At 44.0% G+C, this 18,144-nt stretch overlaps 1 protein-coding gene across 1 annotated transcript in view; it reads left to right on the plus strand.

Moving 5' to 3' along the window:
• LOC139384404 (ALK tyrosine kinase receptor-like) overlaps positions 1-17,351 on the plus strand; it is a 658,145-nt gene extending 640,794 nt beyond the window's left edge. Inside the window, 4 exon segments of the mRNA XM_071129162.1 lie at positions 14,312-14,413; positions 14,648-14,782; positions 15,848-15,938; positions 16,206-17,351. Coding sequence (XP_070985263.1) covers positions 14,312-14,413; positions 14,648-14,782; positions 15,848-15,938; positions 16,206-17,351 — 1,474 coding nt within the window.
• Positions 17,352-18,144: the final 793 nt, after the last annotated feature.

The following is an 18,144-nucleotide window of genomic DNA, read 5'->3' on the forward strand; positions in this document are numbered from 1 at the left end:
TGGCTTGGAACAAGTCCCTAAATGTCCTTGTGTGGCCTACCCAGAGCCCGGACTTCCACCAGCTCTAACATCTCTGGAGAGATCTGAAAATAGCTGTGCAGCGACTCTCCCCATCCAACCTTACAGAGCTTGAGAGGATCTGCAGAGAAGAATGGGAGAAACTCCCCAAATACAGGTGTGCCAAGTTTGTAGGGTCATACCCAAGAATCGCTGCCAAAGGTGCTTCAGCAAAGTACTGAGTAAAGGTTCTGAATACTATATTTGTTTTTATTCTTTATAAGTTTGAGAAAATTTCTAAAAAACGGTTTTTGAGTTGTTATTATGGGGTATTGTGTGTACTGTAGATTGATGAGGAAAAAAATGATTTAATTAATACATTACAATAAGGCTGTAATGTAACAAAATGTGGAAAAAGTCAAGGGGTTTGAATACTTTATAAAGATTAGCTAGCTACCCACTAGCATATGAGCTTGTGCTTGAGAGATTGTTTATGAGACCGGTGTTCATTTTCTATAATGACTGCTTCAAGAAATGATTTTTTTTTTGTGCAAAATTGTGACTCACCTCTTGAATTCTGTCTCGTTTTTTTTTTTTTTTTTACATTGATAAAATGTTGAGACTCAGAGCTATAAAATAGTATATCATACAATGCATTTTTAAGGAACAATGGGAAAGTAATTTTGTTTTGAAAGTTGATAAGCTTGTAAACTCACTTTTGAGAAAAGGGCCTTTGAATGTTTTGGTACCTACTGGAGAACTCTCCTTTGTCTACACCCATTCAGCATTGTTCACACCCTCTTAAGCCAGCCCCACCCATCTCTTTAAGTATTCACAATATTTGTCCAGAACATTGTGAAAACTTGCTTTGACAAAGACAAATCTGCCCGATTCCAGCCTTGCTGAAGCACCCCCAGATCATCACAGATCCTCCACCAAATTTCACAGTGGATGCGAGACCTGGAGATGCCTACAATCCACAGTATCTCGCACCCACTGTGAAATTTGTAATTTACAGCAACAACCTGGATAATAGTAATAGGGGAGAGGAGGGGGATGAATGAGCCAATTGCAAGCTGGGGATGATTAGGTGACGGTTTGAGGGACAGCTTGGCAATTTAGCCAGGACACCGGGGTTAACACCACTACTCTTATGATAAGTGCCATGGACTCTTTAGTGACCACAGAGATTCAGGACACCCATTTAATGTCCCATCCAAAATACAGCACCCTACACAGGGCAGTGTCCCCAATCTATGCCTTGGGACATTGGGAAATGTTATTTTAGACCTGAGGAAAGAGTACCTCCTACTGGCCCACCAACACCACTTCCAGCAGCATCTGGTCTCCCATCTAGGGACTGACCAGGACCAAGGACTGCTTAGCTTCAGAAGCAAACCAGCATTGGGATGCAGGGGGGTATGCTGCTGGCTAATAGAAAGCGGTTGTAATAGCTAGCTAAAGTTAAGCAAATAGGCTCAATGTTAGCTAGCTAGCCAGCCACCTAGCTAACAGCAATCTTTAACTAGAAATACAAACCGATTGTCATAGCTAGCTATAGTTAACCAAATTGGTTCAATGTTAGCTAGTTAACTAACTAATAGGCTATAACTAGCAATGCGAAATGACATTCTGAAAAAACACACTTCATACATGTAAGTTAATGTTATCTAGCAAGCCATCTAACATCCGCTAACTTTAGCTAGCTAACGGCAAGCTTTATTGTTTAGACATGTAACAGTAATGTTAGCTAGCTAAAAAATATAAACTAAAATCCCAATCCATAAAATAAATATTATTAGCAATACAAACCGATTAGCAATACAAACCGATTGTCAAAACTAGCTAAAGTTAACTAAATAGGTTCAATGCTAGCTAGCAAGCCAGCCATCAAACTCCAGCTGGCTAGCTAACAGCAATCTAACCTCTTGAAACTCTGGGGGCGGTATTTCATTTTCCTGCCAACATATGAAATGATTGATTAAATCATTTCATTATTAGTGGGTTATGTATAATTTTGAATTCCTGACTGTGTGAAATGCAATGTGTTGACCTTTTAATTGTGCAACAAAACTTATTTAGAGAAAAGGTTTTTTAAAGAGATATATATTGTGAATTGCCCATAAGTAAAAAAACAAAAAAAAACAGAGATACAGTTTAGGCCATATTGCCCAGCCCTAAAACCTCTGCATCCTCGTGATTTAAAAATCGTGTTTTTAAACATGAACTCAAACTTCAAGGAGTAGGGCATTCATAGAGTTGGTCTGCGGTCTGATGTGATGTCATCAGCCTCCTTTTGCTTGAGGAGCAATGGAGGAGCAATAGAGAACAATAGAGTAAAGGCCCACACCCCACTCGAGCCATGTCATGTCATTCGTGGATGCACCTTTTGTTAAGTAAATCAGGTGTTAAATGAGATGAAAAGAAAACTGCAGTAGGACTTACACCTTTTTTCCTTTTTCCTCCATTACTTTCTCTGTATAGCCTACAGTATACACTTTTTTTTTCTCTTCTTCCATCATTTCCTCCCATTTTTATTCTCATTTCCTCACTCACACACACACACACCAACATGTACAGACAGACACATGCACCCCGATGTGACTCAGGCCTGATTAAAAAGCCTCAAAGAGATGGATAGCTTTATGAATGACATGTCTTTTTTATATTAAGCATAAATGGTGCAACATTTGTGTCCCAAAATTGACTGTATGTCTGGCTGGTATGGGGTTTACCCTTTGTGGAATTACCTCTTTGTCAGGATTATGACAACAAATGTCAACTCTGTCTATACAAGGATCATGGGACAGCTGAAATCGCCACTGACTCACCGTATCACAAAATACCATAAATCCAAGTTGCCTTACATAACACTTCCACCAAAGCACCACAGATATTCTACAGTATATAAAAACTATATAAACATCAAAACATGCTTCTTTCTTTCAACAGGCCTCCCACGCTTGCCAGTTTTTTAACAACTCCCGTCGCACAGTCCATCAGGTAGAGTTTTTACGAGGCGAATCGCAGGGGAGAGTGAAGAGTGATGGGAGTCTGTGGCTGAACCTAAAAAACAACTTATCCCTTTGAAAACGGCCTATGTGGCATCAATATGATACATATGAAACATTTATTTTTGTGTCAAAATTGACTACAAAGTATAAATAGAATAATTTTGGTCACAAGGTTAGTCTGGTCTAAAACAGAGTTTGGTACCTCAGTGCGTAACGACATGTAAATTATTGTTTCGCTTTCAAAGGATCACAGATGTTTTAAACTGAAAAGCCCTATAGGGATTGATGATACAATGCATGCTTCCAGCAGGATGCACAGCCAACTGGTTTGCATGCCCTGCTGAAGGACGATATTATGCAGAATAGGTGGTTGGAGTTCGTTGGTCCCTAGAGGTGGTGAGTATACCGGCAACTAGAACATAGAACGCTGGTTATGTATCTGATTATGTGTATTTTGATAATCATTATCATCGCTATATAGGAGATGTTAGCTAGCTAGCTAACCTAAATAACTAGGTGGCTAACTTTAGCCTACCTGAATACAAAACGGATTTGGCTTGGGAACACGATACATTTCAAAAGAAGGCAAATAATTAGTAGGAAAACCTTTTGTCATGATTGTGATGTTGACAGATTTACATTAAATGCAGTAACGTAAACTCACCCCATTCCGTACAAATGTGCGCAACCGTGACATTCAAACGAGGCTGCAAAGAAAATTAATGGGACTGTAGCGACTGTGTTGACTTCAAAATCTGGGGTGTGAACTATATTTCTATTCACGCGTTGATCGACATGGTAATGGCTCTATTGTATTGGAGAAAAGTTGGAAAAAATGGACCCGCCGTTACATCATGACGTGTCATGTCATAACGTGCATCACACATAAAGCTACTATTTCTGTCTTACAATCTCTCACCACCAGGTGTAGCACTTCTCTCATCGTTTAAAAACAAGAAATGGACAGTGACGGGGGTAAGGGGGGATACCTAGTCATTTTTTGCGTCATCACTGTATGCGATCATGACTCTCAAAGCCACTGTTTACTTCTGAAGATCACTTTGGCACTGCCCTAAAAACCCGATTCAAATTCAACACAAACGTTCAAATAGGTATGTAATGACACATTATATAAACTCTTTATAGTGTTTATTTACATTTTAGAGGCGATAAGGTGATAAATTGGACAGATCGAGTGAAAAAAAGCAGTTTTCCCACACGACAACTGTCCTTCGCACTATCACGCATTAGTTTCGCTTCCCCACCCGCCATTTTTAAAACGTCCCGACAGAGCTCATTGTCTTGTTGAAATATGCAGAATTGGGCAGCGTGGAGCTCATGTCATGGATTTTGTTGAAATGGGAGAAATTGTGCTTTACAATGGAATTGACATTACAGTTGATCTGGAAGTATTACCTTTTTGGGACGCTAAAATAAGGTAAATTGTACGGAACAAGGCGACAACCGTGAGTGAGTTTACGTTATAACTTTAGCACGCTAACTAAGATTGAGGGTACTGCCGTAATTGAGCTAGTTAACATTATCATTGCTAGCTATCTGATGAACTTTGCTCGTAACAGTTATGGCAATATTGGCATCTCTCTAAAGTAAAAGTTGTTTCCTACTAATTATTTTTACTACTTTAGCAATGTTATCATATTTCCATGCCACTCTAAATGTGTGTACTTTAGACTAAACAGTCACATTAGCCTCCAAGGTTAATGTCTAGTACACAAATAAATATTTGATGCAGCAATTGTGGTACTAGCTAACTCATGTCTGACTACAACATTGTATTAACCATCAGCAACAAACTCAAACCAACCCAGGGCCATGGCAAAACATGCATAGTGTAACTGCGTCACCGGCCTGAATCTAATCCAATCCGTCTATATCTGTAAAGCGTAGAATTAACTTCCATACAAGATCACGTCGTTATTTCTCAAACAATCATTGACCTTGTTGTTCTGTTAGACAACTTTTACTTGTATTGTATTTTATATTATTGAATTGAATGGTATCAGTTAATATTTTTTATTTATTTATTTAACCTTTATTTAACCAGGTAGGCAAGTTGAGAACAAGTTCTCATTTACAATTGCGACCTGGCCAAGATATAGCAAAGCAGTTCGACACATACAACGACACAGAGTTACACATGGAGTAAAACAAACATACAGTCAATAATACAGTATAAACAAGTCTATATATGGGGAGGGAGAAACCATCTTAATATGTAGGTTACTGACCTATTCAAAGCTTCCTCCATCATCCGTTCATCTCACTATACATTTGCCTTCAACACCATTCTCCCCTCCAAGCTCGTCACCAAGCTTAAGACCCTGGGACTGAACACCCCCCTCTGCAACTGGATCCTGGATTTCCTGATGGGCTGACCCCAGGTGGTGAGGGTAGGCAACATCACCTCTGCCACGCTGACCGTCAACACGGGGGCCCCACAGGGGTGTTTTCCACAGTGGCGTGTGCTCCTGTACTACCTATTTACCCATGACTGAGTGGCCAAATGTTTCTGGGGAGAATCTAATTCAGTGTCTATTGGACTCCACTTTGAAGAGCCACGTCATCACACAACAGACGTCATCAGAGAGTGCAACAGAACAGTGTACTGTCTACACTCGTTTTGTTGTTTTTATAAAATCGGTTTCGTTAAATCATTTTTATTCATAGCTGAAGTTGTATTGCTACTGATTCCGCAATGCGGTTAGTCTTTACGACTGAGACCACAAGTTTGTGTTTCGGATTCCTGTTAAGGAGCAGGCTAACGCTAGCAGTTCAAGCCCACCAGTGTTTTTATCCATGGCTGAGCACAAATACTTCAGGTGTTAGATGATTTCCAGACAATCACATGAAGATAAGGGGGAACTGGAAAATGGACAGAAATTTGTCTGCCCTAAATGCACTACCATCAAGCATTTTACAGAACAGATCCTTCGGCTGTTAGCTCATCTGTGAGAAAAGGAAAATCTGCTTTCTACGTACACTGACCTTGCTGTAACCCAGGAAAATAGAATCTCAGTTTTAAATGCTATAGCAAAGCTGCCGATGAGATGGCCGGCGTTGATCTCAATCCAACGGACAGATGTTAAGCTCAATTCTTTAGCCCATGGAAGACTGGATATTCATAAGGCGTAGGAGATTGGATATGTAGTCTGGCCACCCATCTATCTGAGAAAATCCGATCCAGCTATCAAACAACTTTGCCCCAATTGAGATGGACCTACCAGCCCCTGGAGTCAGGACAGATCCTGGGTGTATACCAACAGCCAGCGGCCGCCCAGTGGCATCTTCCTCCATGGCCACCACAGTTCAGAAGGTTGTTTCCCCATTCAATCAGTACCACAATCATTGTGGGCAGCTCAAAGGTGAGAGAGTTTGGCCTGCCTACGGTCTGTGGACCACTGTCAACCAGGAAGCTGTGTCCATGACATCAACTCTCTCCTGCCCACGGTTCTGGCCAACTACTCCAATATTGACACCACCGTCACTCACGTAGCCTTAGTTTTAGGCGATCTGAGGAACTTAGGGAGGACTGCAAAATGTTTTTAAAGACCCTCGCTAGCACAGGGAAGAGAATAATTATCTCTGGCTCACTCCCGTGCTACCAAAGGGGTTCAGTACATTTCAGACGACACTTTGCCCTAAACAAGTACCTGAAAAAGCTTTGCAATGACAGGAATGTTTATTTTTGTGGGAGCAACCAGCACCCACATGGGGTTACAGTGTTATTTCCAGCAACATCTCAAACCGTTTTAGAGACTGACAGACAGGGTTTGGTAGTGCTCCAGTTCTGCCTGTCAGAATAACCAACTGAGTGTAACGATTCTCCTCCTCTTCTGAGGAGGAGTAGGAAAGATCGGACCAATACGCAGCTTGGTAATTGTTCATGATATTTAATAGAACGGAACACTTAATGACAAAAAACAACAAGAGAACCAAAAATGAAACCGAAACAGTTCTGTCTGGTGCAGACACACTAAGCAGAAAATATCACCCACAACTAAAATGGGGAAAACAGGCTACCTAAGTATGATTCTCAATCAGAGACAACGAACGACACCTGCCTCCGATTGAGAACCATACCAGGCCAAACACAAAAACACAACACAGAAAAAATAACAAAGACTACCCACCCCGACTCACGCCCTGACCAAACTAACACAAAGACATAAATAAAGGAACTAAGGTCAGAACGTGACACAGAGGACTTGGATACCATATCAACTCCTATAGAAGTGGCACTACGGTTATTGTGAGTAACCTAATTGATGTTCCTTTAACTCCGCTTGAGTTTATAAAAACTGTGAACTCCTACCATTCTGGTAGATTGGAGACTGTCAGAAAACGTGGTTGTAACGTTAATAATTTGGTTCGTATTTTATTGGTTACCTCTAGGCAGACGCCCCACAGGCAGAGTGGCCCACACTCATTTAATATGGGACTTTTAAATGTTAGAGCAATCACTAGTTAAACCATTCTCATGAATGACCTCATTACCGAGCTCAAAGTTGTTTGCATATTTCTCACTGAAACATGGCTGTGTTCAGGATGTAGTGCCACTCTTATTGAAGCCTCCACCTGGACTACAACTTTTCATATTCTATTGAAAAAGGGTGGGAGGACAGCCTCTATTTTTACTATTGCTCTCGGGTGTCAGGCCATTTCATTTGGAGACTTTTGGTCTGTATAGGCCACCAATGCCCTGCCCCACTTTCTTTACTGAATTCTCTGAACTATTGTCTATGTTTCTTGAGAACTATGATAAAATCATTGTGTTGGGTGACAGAGACTGACTCCAAGGCCTTTGAATTTCTGAATCTTTTGAGCTCTATAGACTTTATCTAACATATTACTGGGCCCACCCATAACCGTGGCCATACTCTGGACCTGGTTATTACCATGGGGCTTTCTACTGGGCCCACCCATAACCACATTATTAAGAAACACTGTCTTACATCTGAAGTTGATACAGATATTGAGTGTATGAACAATACTCCATCACCTATTCTGCCTTCCTCTTGTGATGATTTTGTTGATAACTTTAATAGCAAATTAAGGGCAACCATTGATGCCATAGCTCCAGAAAAGTTGAAAAGGGCAGCATCCATATAGAGAGCCCCTTACATGAGTGATGAAACAAATCAATTAAAGAGAAAATGGAGAAAGGCAGAGCTGAAGTGGAGAAAGTCAAAGTTGCAGGTCCGTTATGATATTCTGAGAGAGACACTTGGAATATATAACAAGGCAATTAGAAATGCCAGACAGGCAAATTTTTGTAACTTGATCACTAATAATCAGAATAATTAGAGAGCTCTTCTCAACCATTGATGGCCTGATAAATCCATCAGCCCATCCCCCATCTAGCCAAAGAAATCCATCAGATAATCCCTGGGCTTCAATACCTCTTTTGCCAATTGGCCTGGACCCTTTGCTACCGACACAGAGCCCCGCCGATCCATCACGACTGGTCTGCCAACGTAACTGTCCGAGGTGGTTTCCACAGGCTCCCCCGTTGCGACGTTCCCCTGAGGCCCATCTGCTAGCCTGCTGCTAGCCCCGGCCTGCTAGCTGTCTGAATCTCCATGCCTCCAGCTCACCTAGCTACTCACTTGACTCTATGATTAGTCAGCTACACATGCCTCTCCCTAATGTCTATATGCCTTGTATATTGCTGTTTTGGTTAGTAATTATTGTCTTATTTCACTGTAGAGCCTCCAGCCCTGCTCAATATGCCTTAGCTAACATTGTTGTTCCACCCCCCACACATGCGGTGACCTCACCTGGCTTAAATGGTACTTCGAGAGACAAAAACACTCTCATCGTCACTCAATGCCTAGGCTTACCTCCACAGTACTCATATCCTATACAGACCCTTGTCTGTACATTATGCCTTGAATCTATCCTTCCGTGCCCAGAAACCTGTCCCCTTACTCTCTGTTCTGAACGCACTAGACAACCAGTTCTTTTAGCCGTTAGCCGTATTCTTATACTACTCCTCCTCTGTTCCTCTGGTGATGTAGAGGTTAACCCAGGACCTGCAGCCCCCAGCATCACTCCCATTCCCCAGGCGCTCTCAATTGTTGACTTCTGTAACCGTAAATGCATATGTTTCATGCGTGTTAACATTAGAAGTCTCATCCCCAAGTTTGTTTTATTCACTGCTTTAACACACTCCGCCAACCCGGATGTCCTAGCCATATCTGAACCCTGGTTCAGCCACCCCAAAATCCTGAAATTTCCATCCCTAACTATAACATTTTCTAACAAGATAGAACTGCCAAAGGGGATGGAGTTGCAATCTACTGCAGAGATAGCCTGCAGAGTTCTGTCATACTATCCAGGTCTGTGCCCAAACCATTTGAGCTTCTACTTTTAAAAATCCACCTTTCCAGAAACAAGTCTCTTACCGTTACCACTTGTTATAGACCCCCTTCAGCTGCCAGCTGTGCCCTGGACACCATATGTGAATTGATCGCCACCCATCTATCTTCAGAGTTTGTACTGTTAGGTAACCTAAACTGGGACATGTTTAACACCCCAGCCATCCTACAATCTAAGCTAGATGCCCTCAATCTCACACAAATGATCATGAAACCTACCAGGTACAACCCTAAATCCGTAATGGGCACCCTCGTAGATATCCTCCTGACCAACTTGCCCTCTAAATACACGTCTGCTGTCTTCAACCAGGATCTCAGCGGTCACTGCCTCATTGCCTGCGTGCATAATGGGTCCACGGTCAAACGACCATTCCTCATCACTGTCAAATGCTCCCTAAAACACTTCAGTGAGCAGGCCTTTCTAACCGACCTGGCCTGGGTATCCTGGAAGGATATTGACCTCATCCTGTCAGTAGAGGATGCCTGGTTGTTCTTTGAAAGTGCTTTCCTCTCCATCTTAAATAAGCATGCCCCATTCAAAAAATGTAGAACTAAGAACAGACATAGCCCATGGTTCACTCCAGACTTGACTGCCCTTGACCAGCACAAAAACATCCTGTGGCGTTCTGCATTAGCATCGAACAGCCCCCGTGAAATGTAACTTATCAGGGACCAATATACTCAGTCAGTTAGGAAAGCTAAGGCTAGCTTTTTCAAACAGATATTTGCATTCTGCAGCACTAATTCCAAAAAGTTTGGGGACACTGTAAAGTCCATGGAGAATAAGAGCACCTCCTCCCAGCTGCCCACTGCACTGAGGATAGGAAACACTGTCACCACCGATAAAATCTACGATAATCGATCATTTCAATAAGCATTTTTCCACGGCTGGCCATGCTTTCCACTTGGCTACCCCTACCCCAGCCAACACCTCAGCACCCCCTGCAGCAACTTGCCCAAACCTGCCCCGCTTCTCCTTCACCCAAATCCAAAGACCTGATGTTCTGAAAGAGCAGCAACACCTGGACCCGTACAAATCAGCTTGGCTAGATATTCTGGACCCTCTCGTTCTAAAATTGTCAGCCAAAATTGTTGCAACCCCTATTACTAGCCTATTCAACCGCTATTACTAGCCTATTACTAGCCTGAGATCCCCAAAGATTGGAATGCTGCCGCAGTCAGCCCCCTCTTCAAAGGGGGGGACACCTTAGACCCAAACTGTTATAGATCTATATCCATCCTGCCCTGCCTTTTTAAAATCTTCAAAAGCCAAGTTAATAAACAGATCACCGACCCTTTCAAATCCCACCGTACCTTCTCCACCATGCAATCTGGTTTCCGAGCTGATCATGGGTGCACCTCAGCCACGCTCAAGGTCCTAAAAGATAACCGCCATCGATAAAAGACGGCACTGTGCAGCCGTCTTCATCGACCTGGCCAAGGCTTTCGACTCTGTCAATCATCACATTCTTATCGGCAGACTCAATAGCCTTGTTTTCTCTAATGACTGCCTCACCTGGTTCACCAACTACTTCTCAGATAGAGTTCCGTGTGTCAAATCGGAGGGCCTGTTGTCCGGACCTCTGGCAGTCTCTATGGGTGTGCCACAGGGTTCAATTCTCAATGATGTCGCTCTTGCTGCTGGTGAATCTCTGATTCACCTCTATGCAGACGACACGATTCTGTATACATCTGGCTCTTCTTTGGACACTGTGCTAACAAACCTCCAAACGAGCTTCAACGCCATACAACACTTCTTCTGTGGCCTTCAACTGCTTTTAAATGCTAGTAAAACTAAAGGCATGCTCTTCAACCGATCACTGCCCGCACCCTCCCGCCTGACTAGCATCACTACCCTGGACAGTTCTGACGTAGAATATGTGGACAACTACAAACATCTAGGTGTCTGGTTAGACTGTAAACTCTCCGTCCAGACTTACATTAAGCATCTCCAATCCAAAGCTAAATCTTGAATCGGCTTCCTATTTCGCAACAAAGCCTCCTCCAAACATGCCCTCGTTAAACTGACTATCTTACAGATCCTTGACTTTGGAGATGTAATTTACAAAATAGCCTCCAACACTCTACTCAGCAAATTGGATGTAGACTATCACAGTGCCGTTTTATCACCAAAGCCCCATATACTACCCACCACTGCGACCTCTATGCTCTCGTTGGATGGCCCTCACTACTTATCCGTTGCCAAACCCACTGGCTCCAGGTCATCTATAAGTCTTTGCTAGGTAAAGCCCCGCCTTATCTCAGCTCACTGGTCACCATAGCAACACCCACCCGTAGCACGCGCTTCAGCAGGTATATTGCACTGGTCATCCCCAAAGCCAACTCTTCCTTTGGCCGCCTCTCCTTCCAGGTTCTCTGCTGCCAATGACTGGAACAAATTTCAAACATCTCTGAAGCTGGAGTCATATCTCCCTCTCTAACTTTAAACATCAGCTGTCAAAGCAGCTTACCGATCACTGTACCTGTACACAGCCAATCTGTAAATAGCCCACCCGACTACCTAATCCCCATATAATTACTTACCCTCTTGCTCTTTTGAACCCCAGTATCTCTACTTGCACATCATCATCTGCACATATATCACTCCAGTATTAATGCTAAATTTTAATTATTTTCACCTCTATGGCCTATTTATTGCTTACCTTCCTACTCTTCTACATTTGCACACACTGTACATAGATCTGTCTATTTTTATTTTCTCATGTGTTATTGATTGTACATTTGATTATGTGTCACTCTGTGTTGTTGTTTTTGTCACACTGCTTTATCTTGGCCAGGTCGCAGTTGTAAATGAGAACTTGTTCTCAACTGGCCTGGTTAAATAAATATTTTTATTTTATTTTAATTTTATTTTATTTTAATCCTACCCCCACAAACCCATGTGAACTTTCCTCTACATCTAAATGTGATGAGTTTAAAGCATTAGGCTGGGTATCAGTCAAGCAATACCTGTTGAGAAGTTTGATGATATGTGCCCTAAGCCTACCACTTAAAGGCACTATGGAGTTATTTTCCCTGGTTGACACAGGCATGCTCAGGAAAGTGATATCACAACTTATACCTGCACTCTCGATCCTATCCACAACACCTTCTTCAAAGCAGTTTTTATTTGCATATCTGAAGAAGTGTAAGCTCTGGTTAATCCCTCCCTGTTCACAGGCACTTTCCTCGTTGCACTAAAAACTGCTGTGGTGAAATCCCTTCTGAAGAATCCCTTCAATGTTTGGCCAATCTCCAGCCTTCCATTCTTAATCAACATTTTGGAGAAATTGGTTTTCAAGCTGATTTTTTAAGTGCCAACTATATTTGTTGGGCCCACCATAGCACAGAGACAGCCTTAGTTAAAGTGGTACATGATCATAGAACCAACACAGATGCCAAACAGCTCTCTGTCCTTGTACTCTTGGATTTAAGTGCTGATTTCAACACTGTTGACCGTGACGTTGTTCTGGATAGACTGGAGCGGTGGGTTGGCCTCTCGGGTCCTGTTCTAAATTGGTTTAGGACCTATGTCACCAGTCAATAGTTTTTTTTGTCACCCCTTGTGAACATATCTCAGAGAAAATACATATCACATGTGGCATTCCACAAGATTCGATTTTCGGTCTGAAACGGTTCAGTTTATACGTGTTACCCAATGGCAGCATTATCAGAAAGCACAGCACTGATTTTCAATGCTACGCAGACGAAACACAACTTTACATTTTTGTGTCACCAGAGGATTGTTGCTCCACGGATAAATTATGAGACCGTATTAGTGACTTTGTATGGCTCTCAACTTCCTCCTGCTAAATCAAGACAAGACCAAGGCACTTATTGAGCCAAAGCACAGAGAGAATCTGCCATGAACATTTTAATTCACGGGCTATAAAGATAAAACACCAAGTTAAAAACCTAGGTGTTATTTTAGATTCTGAACTCCATTTCGAATCACAGATTAGGAATGTGACCAAAAGTAGGTTTTTACCACCTGAGAAACATTGCCAAGGTGCAGCTGTTTCCCACTCAGGTTGATACAGAGAGACTCATCCATGCTTTTATTACATGCAGGCTTGACTACTGTCATGCTCTCCTTTCTGGTCTAACTAAGAAAGCCATTGGTCAACTGCAAAACACACGGAATGCCGCAGGAAGGGTACTGACCAAGACCAGACGGACAGCACACATTAAACTCGTTTTAAGGTCTCTGCACTGGCTGCCTGTGAGTTTAAGATTACATTATAAGATTCTTCAATGTGGTTTTTAAATACAATTCTTCCAATATAAGAATTGTACACTCTAATACATGTGAGACATGCTTTTAAGTTATGTACCCAGTAGGTCCCTCAGGTGCTCAGGCCTTTTAACTATCCCAAAGCCTAGGACCAAGAGGCATGGCGAGGCAGCCATTAGTTACTGTGCCCCCAGCCTCTGAAATAGCCTGTCGGCCGAAACTGTGGACTGTGTTCGGGACTGGTGAAGATGAAACAGGCTGAGGCTGTTATCACCGGGCAATCTGATAACTCTGCTGCCTATCAGATAACAAGCTCACAGCAGGTGCATGAGACAGTTTAAAACAACTCGGTCTGTGAAAAAATTAAAATATCCCCCCCTTTCTCTTGAAGATCAGGAGGACTGAGTACTTTCGTGGGCGTCCACTTGTTATGTTACAGTTATTGTAAAATTCCACTGATTGGATCAGCACGGCGCAATATCGCTGTGTAAAAGGAGGATCCAATTATTAGATCTGATGTTGTGCTGTTTCTATGGAAACACTGGTGTGACTGAACTTTGGCTCTGCCCTATCTCTTTTCATCCCTTTCTCTACCTGTTGTGCAGTAAATGGAGTCCTGCAAAAGCACTAACAAAATCAACTGTGTGTGTGTCTGTGTCTCCCCACAGGGCCAGCTACTACAGAAAGGGTGGGCGCGCCATGCTGCCTGTGAAGTGGATGCCTCCGGAAGCCTTCATGGAGGGGATCTTCACATCCAAAACGGACACATGGTACGTTTCATTGTAACACACTCCCAATAACACTTTATCTTGAATGTCACCCCCTTTCATTTCACCGCTCCAGTCTACCACACCTCCCTCTCTCTGTCCTAATGGAGATTATGCTTTTTCACCTTTTGAAAGCCTCACTACTCTCTCCCTCTCTCCTTCACCCATGTCACCTTTATGATTCTTTCCCTCCCCCCATCTCCTTCTTCCTCCTACCTCTTTCCCCCACTCTCTCAGGTCCTTTGGGGTGCTGCTATGGGAGATCTTCTCTTTGGGCTATATGCCCTATCCCAGTCGCAGTAACCAGGAAGTGTTGGAGTTTGTCACCAGTGGGGGAAGGATGGACCCTCCCAAAAACTGCCCAGGGCCTGTGTAAGTCCAATATACCACCAAAACTATCACACTTCACCCAAACACATGTAGCAGATGTGAGCTAGCAGGCTAGTGAAGATTGAAAAGTGAACTGTCGCTCAGTCAACTTCCCCCCCTTTCTGAACTGACACTCAGACAGGGATGGAACTTATTCTGTTACACACATAACACACCATCACACACAGTATACAGTTTCACCCATGCACACACAGTATGCAGACTTACACAGGGATTCAAGCATACACACACACACTCGTACACTCGCACACACCCATAACTTCTCAAACTATCACGTGCTCGCCACCCTTTTCTTCTGTGATAATTTTTTCACACAAAAACAGACACAATCCCCATGTAGTAAACTTCATCATGACTAGCACACATTACCACAGCATATTACACAAGAGGCAAATCAGCCCTGCCAATAAAAAAAATTGCTTGAGTTGATGTCTCGGTGGGGTACCCCAGGGTTCAGTTTAACCCCCACTGACTTTCCAACAGTAATGACTCAAACTAGCGGGATGTTACACTTTATTGACATCATTGTGTGCGAGTTTGTCAAGTGTATTAGTGAATGGGGGAACATGTTTTTTAACTGTTTGTCAACGTGTGGTCTCGGATATCCCAGACCTTGGAGCATCGTGAGCTAGGCAGCAAAGGCACAAGGTCTGGGGAGAATGTCAGCTTCTCTTGTACATTTCAAAAGGACTCTTCAGACAGCCAACTCTCCAGACAAATCACAAGTTTCGGTAGGCGAGGCTTAAAATGCAGGCAGGAATTGTGCTCATGTTTAGCTAAGGTTGCAAGTGGATATGGCAGTGACGTTATCGGTGACACTTCCAATTTCTTTCCCAACTGATGCCGCAACAGACGTTTTGTACAGACGCTTTAGCTGGAGCATTGATACATTGCCAGAAGTAAACCGTCTGTCTAGAGACTAGTCAACTTGCGCAAAGTTCAAATAGAAGAAAAATTGTTTTGTGTGTGTGTGTGTGTGTGTGTGTGTGTGTGTATGTGTGTGTGTGTGTGTGTGTGTGTGTGTGTGTGTGTCTCCCTCTCTCTCAGGTACCGGATAATGACACAGAGTTGGCAACATCAACCAGAAGACAGGCCCAACTTCTCCACCATCTTGGAAAGGATTGACTACTGCTTACAGGTAGGGAGCGTGACAATTGAGAGTCAACACCTCTGCATTTGAAATGTGCTCAAGTATTATTATGACTGTCTAACTGCCAAGAGATTATTTTAATATGTTTGACTATTTTAAGAAGTGACATAGCTCATAACCTGTCTGTCCGTGTAAAATCTGTATTCCTTTTTGGAATTTCTACAAATTCAGACATTGGTAATGTTAATATCATAATTTGTTGTTCACCATTGTTCGTGTCTAATGCTAGTAACATTGCTCCTCTATCCTCTCCAGGACCCCGATGTGGTGACTGTTCCCTTGCCTGTGGAATATGGCCCCCTCCCTGAAGAGGAGGAGCGGGTACCCATGCGCCCTGAGGACCCCACGGCCTCCCCCCTGCTGGTGTCCACTCTGACGCCTGACGGTGTGGGCCCCGCACCGCCACCGTCAGCCCCCAAGCCCACCGAGGAAAACCGAAGAGTTGAACAACCTCTCCTCCTTACCAACCAGCTCCCCGAAACCTGCAAGCCCCAGGCGATGGCTCAACAACCCCAGCCCCACCCCCAGACATTCACCATGACCACAGCCACCTCCAAGGCACCTCCCTCCATCTCCACCAAGCAACCTAACCCAGACGGTGGCCACGTCAATCTGGCCTTCACCCAGGGCCACCCTGGGGATAAGGAGGGTCGCAATGGGAAACCCACCAACCTGTGGAACCCCACTTACGGCTCCTGGTTCCTCCAGCTGCAGCAGCAGAAGAAGCAGCATCATCAGCAACAACCGCAGCAACAACAACAGCTGCAGCAAAAGCAGGAAAGAGTGGGCAGTGGAGGTGGGGGAGTTGGAGGTGGGAGGGTGCCAGGCGAGGGGCAGGAGCACAAGGGACGGACTGTGGCCGAGGCGGTGGGGGCCGTGAGTCTCCAGCACCAGCAGCACAAGCAGCAGTTCCAGCCACCATACCCCTTCCATCCACAGCAGCAACAGCAGTTGCAGCTCTTACATCACCAGCAGCAGCAACAGCAGGGGTTCTGCAGGCCGCTTTTGCCACCTCCGCCACCACCCCAGGCTACCTCCTTGGGTACCACTGATCCTACCCCTTCCCCGCTCCTGTTAGATTCGGCCGCCCTACCCCCGGTCCCTCTATTTAGACTTCGCAGATTCCCCTGCGGGAACATCGGCTATGGCTACCAGGAGCAAGGGTTACCCCTAGAGGCAGCCCACCACCACCAGAATCCTGTCTCTGTCAACCCCCCTCCTCCACCGCCCCCTCCCCCACCACCCGTGGCCCTCCAGAGAGGAGTGGCGGGGACCCAGCTGTCGCTGAGCCACTCGACGACGGCCAAAGCCGAGGACAGCCTCCCTCTGCTGATCACCATGGGGACGGTGCAGGACCCGAGGCTGCCACGGATGGAGGGCCACAATGCCACAGTGCTTTAGCCCCTCCAACCACCAACCTACACCTTGGAGACCGTGTGTACAGACAGATAGGCATACGGCCAGACTTGATGATACACCGTGCAACACTGTGTCAGGACACCTTACGACCAGCCCTCCCGTCTCGACACCTTGGTTTCATCCACCGATTGGATCAAGCTATTGTATTGAGTCCAAAATGTTTCATCCCAATGAGATAAAATGGCTGTGGAAATTACAATGGGGTGTAAAAGCACATTGGAGAGCTGCAAAGGACCACTAAGAAGAAAAGCTTATTGGTTGTTGGCTAGGAAAACAGGAACAATGTACATGTTGCAGCACTGGCTAATGTTCAGTAGACAATTGTGGCAGGACGGTTAGATGTTTCCATTCGGTTGAACTAGCTAATTTCTTTGCAATGTGTTCACGAGCCGACCGCTCATCTTCGCGGCTCTGTCGATGTCAACGTAGCCTTTCACATGGAGTCATGCTGGAAACACACAAACAGAACATACATACACATCTGCTAGATGTCTAACTGACTGTAGCATTAGCTAACTTCTTCTCTAGCTGTCATTCATTGCGGGTTATCTATTTCATTGGCAATTCAGGCCTTGGCAGTTGATTCATCAATCAGAAACAATTTTCCCAAAATATGGTGAGAGTCGGACACTGGATTCCTGAATTTTTTTGCGAGTTTTTTTTACAATGAAGAAAAAATGTGTTTGTTGATGCTTGCTTGCCTGCTTGTTTATTTATTAATTTGTCTATTTATTATTTGGGAGCTCTATAAATTATTAATACTCCAACCTTATCC

The sequence above is a fragment of the Oncorhynchus clarkii genome, chromosome 26, assembly GCF_045791955.1.
Source record: "Oncorhynchus clarkii lewisi isolate Uvic-CL-2024 chromosome 26, UVic_Ocla_1.0, whole genome shotgun sequence".
NCBI classification, from domain to species: domain Eukaryota; kingdom Metazoa; phylum Chordata; class Actinopteri; order Salmoniformes; family Salmonidae; genus Oncorhynchus; species Oncorhynchus clarkii.